Source organism: Electrophorus electricus, chromosome 13 (assembly GCF_013358815.1).
Source record: "Electrophorus electricus isolate fEleEle1 chromosome 13, fEleEle1.pri, whole genome shotgun sequence".
Taxonomy (NCBI): domain Eukaryota; kingdom Metazoa; phylum Chordata; class Actinopteri; order Gymnotiformes; family Gymnotidae; genus Electrophorus; species Electrophorus electricus.
In genome coordinates, this window is record NC_049547.1 from 10,470,571 (window position 1) to 10,480,570 (window position 10,000).

The 10,000-nt window shown below is 44.2% G+C and overlaps 1 protein-coding gene across 2 annotated transcripts in view; it reads left to right on the forward strand.

The window, feature by feature from the left end:
- Positions 1-10,000, forward strand: part of ctbp2a (C-terminal binding protein 2a) — a 31,878-nt gene that overhangs the window by 12,466 nt on the left and 9,412 nt on the right. Inside the window, exons 1-2 of one of the 2 annotated variants that reach the window (XM_027011905.2) lie at positions 1,112-2,164; positions 2,228-3,500. The exons of the other annotated variant lie outside the window; for it this stretch is intronic. Of the exons in view, the coding sequence (XP_026867706.2) occupies positions 1,112-2,164; positions 2,228-3,500 (2,326 nt within the window). Of the gene's footprint in view, positions 1-1,111; positions 2,165-2,227; positions 3,501-10,000 lie in introns of those variants that run through there. 2 annotated transcript variants of the gene reach the window in all.

Consider the following 10,000-nt stretch of genomic DNA (forward strand, 5'->3'; position numbering starts at 1 on the left):
CTTAGAGTAGAGGGTTCGTATGTGGTTCTGCACTCAAGCTATCTAATGAAGTGCAGAAGCTGTGCTCCTAATACTCTTGGTCTTGGAGTTCTTATTAGAAATTCCTCTAACAGTAATACATAAGAACATGATTGCTGGATACTTATATCCACATGTGTCAAATGTGGTTTGACTGTGCTGTAGACTTATTATGTAGTTGAATTTGGAGTATGCATGTAACTGTGCTTGCAGTCAAGCTAGTTGTTTGAAGTTGTGTGGCTGACCCAGTTGCCAGATTATTGTTCAATCAGGATTTGATGTTCTTTGAAAGCATTGTATGATTTAGCACTGGTGCATTAGATTTGTATTAATTTCACTAGTCTGCCTCTCTGTCCTACCACTCATGGATTGGGAAAGCTGCTCAATGTTCACTGGACAGAGACTAAATGGAAACACCCAGCTCCTGAGCAACCCACCACAGGTAGGTGTGTCCTGTCATATAAGATGGCATCATCATCATCATCATCATCATCATCATTATGGGGGAATTTCATCTCTGTGTAAAACTTATGCAATGAGTATGCATATGTGTGTGTGTGTGTGTGTATGCTTGCAAAATCACAAGTGGGGGCAATGGATATAAGCAGGCTTTATTTAGTCTCTAATCCCTCATGGCAGTCAGCGTAAAATGCTCCAGAGTAGGAGCAGATTGGCTGTCCTGGATTAACCCAAGACCCTGCCTACTCTCTACCAACCCTCCCTCTGAAAAATTCCCTTCTTGCTGTTTTCTCTTTCTTTCCATTCCCTCATCTGGTCACAGTTGCGTCTTTGCGTTTCCACAATGGAGAAGTGAGGCTGCCTTCATCTGTGGCCTCTATGTGCGAGAGAGTTTTGGTGTCCTGTTTCCGAGCTGCATCACCAGCAGCAATAACCCTCAGATGAATTATTCAGCCGTTGTCTACCAAGAGGAGCTATCTGATATCCAGACTACACAACCCAAAGAGAGGAGAGACAAAAATAACAGATGGACCTCAGATGAAAAAGGATATAGCCCTTTTCATTTCTTTAATAAACGTGTAACAAAAAAGCTGAGAGAGCTCAGTGTGCTTTCATTCTTCGAGCAGAGTGGCTGATGTTGGTCTCCAGCAAGCAGTTGCCGATCAGCCGTTCCCGGAGTTGGGATACGCTAGGCAGGAATGAGGCTCAGTGGGAAAGCAACGAGAACACTTTTGAGCAGCAGTCCAGAATGACCAGCCGCCGGAACTCCTTGTCTTACGGAGGAAATACGGCAGGAGGTTGGTATGAACCACCCCCTGGCACACGTCCACCTGACCTGGATACAAAACGGGAGCCATTTTTCCAAGAATCACTTTACAACCAAAATTACCTGGATCATTCTGACTCGCACAACATGAGAAAGAGCTCTGTTGAACTGAACAACCAATATAACCAGCCACCCCTGGCTCACCGCATATCTCTACCTCCAGCTCCAGTGGATTATTACCAACAAGATCCTACAATGGTCCCAAGGCCTCCCGATGGATATTATCGTGGAGAGGAGCGTCACCCCCTCAACAGATTGAATTCTCACTATAGAGTGATGGGTGGTTCTCGGCCACCATGGGAACAGAATCAAGGAGTGAGGTCTGGTCCTCCTGGCTCTAGTCCTGCCCCAGCTCCTCCTCCACCTCCTACCTCTCACCAAATGACCCGTATCTACAGGCAACCATCCCTCTCTGGCACTTCGTCTGCCACCCCTGTGTCCAAAATTATCCCAGACGGGCAGCGATTTCCAAGCCGGGCGCATTCTCCTGCTCTCTACGGCATAGAGACAACTTCTCCCCACTATGGTAGTGAGCTCCCTGTCACTCTCACTGGGCAATCGGCATATAGTGACATCAATGGGAGACAGATGGACCCTAAGCAGCCTTCGTCTACCTGCATTTTGCTGGATCCCGGTTCTCAGGGGCTGGACACCACCACCCAAGGTATGGTCATACGCCAGGAATGTTCTTCACCATACACCATACAGCAGCCTCAGCAGCAGCAGCAAGTGCAACAGCCAGCTCAGCACGTACAGCCAGTGCAGCAGGTGCAACCTGTTCAACAAGCTCAGCAGCACATTCAGCCAGTTCAGCAGGTGCAACACATGCAGCCAGTTCAGCAGATGCAACACATGCCTCCTGTGCAGCAAGTGCAACACCTGCCACCTGTGCAACAGGTGCAACACATGCCACCTGTGCAACAGGTTCAACACATGCAGCCTGTGCATCATGTGCAACAAATGCAACCAGCTCTGCAAGTGCAACATATGCCACCTGTTCAGCAAGTGCAACAAATGCAGCCTCCAGCAATTCCGTCGTTGCAAACTGTGATACCCTCAAATCCTGTGTACTACCTTAACCCTCTCCTAGCAGCCCCTGCTCCTGCAACCACTCCAATCATGGCTGCTACCCCTGCTCAGCTTCCTTCTCAGCTGCTCACTCAAACTGTTATTCCCATTCCTTCACCAATGGTGCCTCAAGTCCAAGCTCCTGTGGACCCAAAGAAAACGGCAGACCCAGATTTCTTGGCGGTGCTACGCAATGAAGGTCTGTCTGAGAGCACAATCACCTCTCTGATTGAGCAGGGCTTTGATTCCACTGCCATGCTGGCTGTTATGGAAGAAAATGATGTTCATTCTGTTGCACCAAACCTAGGGCAGGCACGTGTTCTCTCTCGTGTGGCACAAAGTTGCAGACGTTTGTCCGAATCTGCTCCTGTCACCCTCCTGTGCCCTACAGCTCGAGTCCGCGGCCGATCCAACAGCTTCAGCCACCGTGGCGACATATACCTGCACCGGGCACCAGCAGAGAATGCAGGCATGGACTCCCAGCATATGCAGCCATCCTCCATAATCATGCATGCCATATCCCCCAGGGTAGGTGAGGTCATGGGTTGCAGACCCAGTAGTGCTCCCTCCCAGCAGTTTCTGGAGACTGGCAGTGGATATCCTGGAGCCAGAATCCCAGGGGCTTTCGGCGCTGCTGCAGTGCCCATCCAACCTCGTACAATGTACACCTACACGCCGCAGGTTAGCTTACCCATTACTTCCACGTCTCAGCAAGTGACTCTTCCATCGCACATACCAGGAATGTCACCGCAAAGCCCTGGCTTGCTACAGCAAATACAGGCTCTGCCATCATCAATCCACAGTGTGCCACAGCAGATGCCAATGGTAGCCGGAGTACCCCACGCGATAACCATACCTGCTGTACTACCCCAGCAAGCTACCAAGGTTTACTCCACTAACTACACCGTGCCCGTAGAGCTCATGAAAAGAGATCGGAGTCTGGTCACCATGCCACCCATGCCCAGTCCCCATGTAAACCCACAGATTAGAAGGAAGCCTGGGTCAGCGCTTCATGAGGGCATCCTGGTGCCTGTAGGTTCAGGCCATACTTCTACCACAACCAGTCAGAAGTTAATTCGACGCACTGGGCTTCCTGTCATCATCTCTGCTATGGCATCTCCTGAAACAAGTAAATCAAAGCTTTCGTTTCTGTCTCCACTTGCCATCCCCCTTTGAATCCCTCCTTTCTGCCTCCTCCACTTATTTTCTCACGCCTTGTCTAATATTGAACAGAAAGACCGTAAACTCATAATCATTTCTCACTGTACTAGGAGTACACAATGGTACTGAAAATCAGGTGAATTTGCAGGCACTGAATATTTCTAAGACCCCCATTTTCTAGTTATTTCCCTTTATATTTTAAGTCAACTAAAAAGTCAACTAATTTAATAGAGTGAGTGGCAAATTTATTTCACCTCATTGTATATAGTTCATTGAGGAGACATAATGTATTCTTGCGACATATTCACTCACCTGCTTTTAAGAAATATTTATTGGAAAGACTTTGTAGGTGTACAGTCAAAGACTCTCCCATCTGCTGCTATGCACAATGTGTTAGCCATCCTTCAACTCTTCATCAGAGGTTGGTATCCATGATCACTTTTACCTGGATACTTTCTAGTGTTAAGCCACTGTAAAACCAGCAGTGGCATTGACATAGATACAAAACACCATGTCTGTGTGACTTCTGTGTTGGTCTACCACTCAAATAATGCTTAGTTATCACTGGTCAAGAAGTTAAAAAAACTGACCAGTAATGAGATAAACGACAATGATAGTAGTTGCACTGCAAGACATCATATGGGCTGCATATGTTATTCATTGAATGAAGTTACCACTGAGCATATGTGCATGGCAGGTGTTGCATGGTAGGCGTGGGTAGTAAGTTTGGCTTTGCTAAGATCATCAGGGTGTCAGGGACTGTCAGAGGATGTTCCTTTGCTAAGATTATCAGGGTGTCAGGGACTGTCAGAGGCTGTTCCTTCGCTAAGATTATCAGGGTATCAGGGACTGTCAGAGGCTGTTCCTTTGCTAAGATCATCAGGGTATCAGGGACTTTCAGAGGCTGTTCCTTTTGTTTTGGTCTAACCTTGCCTTTCCTGTGTGCATTCTGAAATGTGGGAACTCTAGAAGATAAATATTGTAGAGAAATCTTTGTAGAATTTTTTTGGACTGCTACAGTGCCTGGCTGTCTGTGTTTACATTATCTCCCTGGCTGGAATTTACACAAAAGCAAACTTACCTATGTCTCTACTGAATTATTAGCAGTATTACTTAACACAGTACAGTCTATTTTTAGCGACTATAAGAGCTAGCACAAAGATGCTGTGCTTCACTCCTTTGGTCAGTGAAGACCAACAACAGCCTATTCAAATTTGAAACACCAAGAGATTCAGCACTGTCCAAACATGGGACAGGGCCTTTTTAAGGGTCATTGTATACTTTGTTTCAGAACAAAAGCAGGGAGGGTTACATACGGGACCTTTTGTCATGCTGGGGAGGGTTACAGTGTAGTATTTCAGAGCTCTGTCTTACTCCACCCACACTGTTAATGTAACAAAGATCCTTTACCCTGGAGCATGTATCTGATATATAATGGCAGCATTTGGGGAGGGGTCCCAGAACAGCCAATTGAGCTAAGGTTGAAATGAAGATGCAGTGTTAAAACCCAGCAGGGAATTAACCAGCATATCACCGGAGTCACAGTAATCTGAATCTAATTATTGTAATCAAAGTGATGGGGTATTATGAGAGCCTCTCCAGAGTGAGATAGAACAGAGGCATATGATGGAAGACAGCAGGTAGTCAGTGCCCAGCTGGTATTACCCAGACATGCATAATGTCTTATCATTCTGTCTTATCAGTCTGCCACAGGTTTATGGTTTATGTCAAAATCAATTTTTGTGACTGCCTTCTGTATTATAAAATTGCTGAAATTGATATTATATTGCTCAAATTGGCATTCAGTAAACAGACCACGAATGTAAGGAAAATCAATGTGTATTCTCTGGCCTGCTTTCTGTGGAAATAATTAGAAAGTATCAACAGCATAGTGATGTTTTCTCTCATAGCTGTAATGACTAGTGATAGCATGCTAACCCATAATTCCTTATTTTGTACCACTTCTGTTTTCTTCTGTTAAATATCATTTAAATTGTGTTTGAGGATTGGCTAAACAAAGATAATTTAAGATATATCCTGTTTTTTCTTTTCTTTTTTATACACACTTACAGCATTGATGTAGTAAATTTTTAAGGTTATATGTCCTGATTTGTTTTCCATTAATTATAAATGAAAAACTCACTCCCTCCATGGCAGTAATAACGCTCTGTATGCTAATCCAGAAAGGCCCTCAAGTCTAATAGTTTCCAAATAAGGATATTTGGGGCTGCCCTTGGCTAAAGTCCCTCTTTTTCCAGTAAGAGTGGATTATGTAGCCATGGCAATGGATATAGCAGTCAGACCACACAGGAGCCCCTGACCCCCACCCCTCTGATCAGCTGCGTTGCATGATTGTGTTTGTGTGTGTGTGTGGTCAGAATTTTTGTGTTTCTGAGTGTGAATTTTTTTTTCATGGATTTGTGATACATTAGACCTTCTGGTCAGAATTGAAGTGCAGCTGTAGTGCACACTGTTTGTGAATATCACTATGTTTTTGAACACTCACTTGGTTTGAACTGTAGAAGGAAAATAAGCCTGTAGAAACTTGTGAATGTGAATGATTCTGAATGGGCTTGCACTGAGGTTAGGAGGCTGACATTACAATGGTAATGCTATGCATTTAACATTAAGATTAAAAATGGGATCTAAAATGTGGGAATTATTTTTCTTTTTCTTCTTTTTTTTTTTTTGGTTTGAACCAAGTTTGAATCACAATGAGTTGGTTTCATGCTATTGGTGATATGTGGTCAGACTTTTTGGAGCTCTGAATTTAAACAGTGCGAATACTGGTAGGTTAGGTTTAAATTTTTTGTAACAGTTTGAATAATGCATTTCTCTGCTTTGGTGATGATTCAGCTGTGGTTCCGTTGAGGAACTGCAGTGTGGATGCTCCATTTCACTTGTAATTTGCCTTTGATCAATGATTGTTCCCTTTCTGGGAGTCACTCTGTTTAGGGTATGATACGTGCCTGTGTCTCCAGTACACTTTCAGTGAGGTACCTGTACACAACAAAAAAACAGAAACAAAAACAAAAAAACTGTGAACAAAAAAACAGAAAAGCAATGCACAGACCTAAGATTATCGGTCCACTTTGATCCACCCAGAGGTAAAGATGGAAATAGGAATGCAAATTGAAAACCGGTGAGAGGTTGAAAAAAAATGGTAGAGGAATGCAGAAAGCTAAAAAGGAAAATGGAGTAGAATGAGATTAGAAGCAGGGGGCGGAGGTCTAGATCCACGTCTTCACTCTTCACTGTGGGCATGGAAATAAAGTAGAGAGGGAAAAAGGGAAAAGGAAAGAGACTGACCTAGTAGAGGGATTAACGAGCTAAAATCCCACCAGCCATCTGTGCATAATCCAGCCAAACTGAAAGAACAGAATTTAATCTTAATTTAGAAATTATCCAGCAGGACAAAGCAAGACTTCTGATGAAAGCACAACTTCATGGCATTTACACATTCTCTCTCTCTCTCTCTCTCTCTCTCTCTCTCTCTCTCTCTCTCTCTCTCTCTCTCTCTCTCTCTCTCTCTCTCTCTCTCTTTCTCTCTCTCTTATATATGGTTTGATTGTCGATTATGAATTTTATGGAACTGTGTCCATCTACTGGAATATACATGTATGGATAAAATACTGGTTTCCAGGAATTTTCTAAACCATACATTCCTACATATACCTTTGAGGTGTGTTTATATGTGTGTATGTGTTTGTGCTTTCAAAAAATGTTCTTGAATGTTTGCATTGGGTGTGATCCTAAGACCAGGGGCTCAGTGTAATGTAAAACTTAAGTGTAAGAGCATCTCTTTTGTGTGTGTGTGTGTGTGTGTGTGTGTGTGTGTGTGTCTTTCTGCATGAATGTGCTTGTATAGTGTAGACAAGTGGGATATGTAAATTATTCATAGCCCCAAAATGTCATGGCGTCATGGAAGTTGTGTTACCACTCTGTGGCAAGAAGGCAGAGCTGATACCATGAGCAGGTGGAGCTGATATTTTGTCAATATGTTAGGAGAAGCTATTAATTTAGTCAAAATAAAAATGTTATTTTACTTCGTAATGTGTGTGTGTGTGTGTGTTTGTGTGTGTGTAAAAGATGTGTCAGATGTCTTAAGCCATGCCCTAAGTACTGGTTAGTGATGGGGGATCGGGTCATCCAGTAGGGGGAGCTCCAGGCTTCTCTCTGTTACAGCCTACTGCAGCTGATCCAGCTCTGGAGTAACAATCAGCCTTACAGCCCTAGGTCACACCTAAGACATGCCACACCTAAACCTCTTACCAAGTATATACATGGGCGTGCATGTTAATGAATTCCTTCCCCAATGCAATTCAGTCATGCATCAAAATTGTAACTGAGCACTGTGAGTGAAGAAAAGACACACACACACACACACCTACACAAACATAGACCACACTCACACACATATATACACACTCCATAATTTACAGTACTATGTAACAATATTAAATATGTTAACAAACAAAGCAGTAAAAACTTGTAGGGCTCAAGAAATACTGTGTGTGTGTGTGTGTGTGTGTGTGTGTGTGTGTGTGTGTGTGTATATATATGACCTGCTTTGTGTGTGTGTGTGTGTGTGTGTGTATGACCTATGCTTTGTGTGTGTGTGTGTGTGTGTGTGTGTGTGTGTGTATGACCTGCTTTGTGTGTGTGTGTGTGTGTGTGTATGATCTGCTTTGTGTGTGTGTGTGTGTGTGTGTATGACCTACTTTGTGTGTATGTGTGTGTATGTGTGTGTGTGTGTGTGTGTGTGTATGTGTGTGTGTGTGTGTGTATGACCTGCTTTGTGTGTGTGTGTGTGTGTGTGTGTGTGTGTGTATGACCTGCTTTGTGTGTGTGTGTGTGTGTGTGTGTGTGTGAGACCTGCTTTGTGTGTGTGTGTGTGTGTATGACCTGTTTTTTTGTGTGTGTGTGTGTGTGTGTGTGTGTATGACCTGCTTTGTGTGTGTGTGTGTGTGTGTATGACCTGCTTTATGTGTGTGTGTGTGTGTGTGTGTATGTATGACTTGCTTTGTGTGTGTGTGTGTGTGTGTGTGTGTGTGTGTGTGTGTGTATATGACCTGCTGTGTGTGTGTGTGTGTGTGTGTCTGTGTATGACTTGTTTTGTGTGTGTGTGTGTGTGTGTGTGTGTGTGACCTGCTTTGTGTGTGTGTGTGTGTGTCTGTGTATGACTTGTTTTTGTGTGTGTGTGTGTGTGTGTGTGTGTGTATGACCTGCTTTGTGTGTGTGTGTGTGTGTGTCTGTGTATGACTTGTTTTGTGTGTGTGTGTGTGTGTGTGTGTGTGACCTGCTTTGTGTGTGTGTGTGTGTGTCTGTGTATGACTTGTTTTTGTGTGTGTGTGTGTGTGTGTGTGTGTGTGTGTGTGTGTGTATGACCTGCTTTGTGTGTGTGTGTGTGTGTGTGTATGACCTGCTTTGTGTGTGTGTGTGTGTGTGTCTGTGTATGACTTGTTTTGTGTGTGTGTGTGTGTGTGTGTGACCTGCTTTGTGTGTGTGTGACCTGCTGTGTGTGTGTGTGTGTGTGTGTGTGTATGACCTGCTTTGTGTGTGTGTGTGTGTGTGTGTGTGTGTGTGTGTATATGGCCTGCTTTGTGTGTGTGTGTGTATATGACCTGCTTTGTGTGTGTGTGTGTGTGTGTATGACCTGCTTTGTGTGTGTGTGTGTGTGTGTGTGTATGACCTGCTTTGTGTGTGTGTGTGTGTGTGTGTGTGTATGACCTGTTTTGTGTGTGTGTGTATGACCTGCTTTGTGTGTGTGTGTGTGTGTGTGAGACCTGCTTTGTGTGTGTGTGTGTGTGTGTGTATGACCTGCTTTGTGTGTGTGTGTGTGTATGACCTGCTTTGTGTGTGTGTGTGTGTGTGTATGTGTATGACCTGCTTTGTGTATGTGTGTGTGTGTGTATGACCTGCTTTGTGTGTGTGTGTGTGTGACCTGCTGTGTGTGTGTGTGTGTGTGTGTGTGTGTACGACCTGCTTTGTGTGTGTGTGTGTGTATGTGTATGACCTGCTTTGTGTGTGTGTGTGTATGACCTGCTTTGTGTGTGTGTGTGTGTGTGTGTGTATGACTTGTTTTGTGTGTGTGTGTGTGTGTATGACCTGCTTTGTGTGTGTGTGTGTGTGTGTGTGTGTGTGTATGATCTGCTTTGTGTGTGTGTGTGTGTGTGTGTGTGTGTATGACCTGCTTTGCGTGTGTGTGTGTGTGTGTGTGTGTATATGGCCTGCTTTGTGTGTGTGTGTATGTGTATGACCTGCTTTGTGTGTGTGTGTGTGTGTGTATGACCTGCTTTGTGTGTGTGTGTGTGTGTATGACCTGCTTTGTGTGTGTGTGTGTGTGTATGTGTATGACCTGCTTTGTGTGTGTGTGTGTGTGTGTATGTGTATGACCTGCTTTGTGTGTGTGTGTGTGTGTGTATGTGTATGACCTGCTTTGTGTGTGTGTGTGTGTGTGTGTATGTG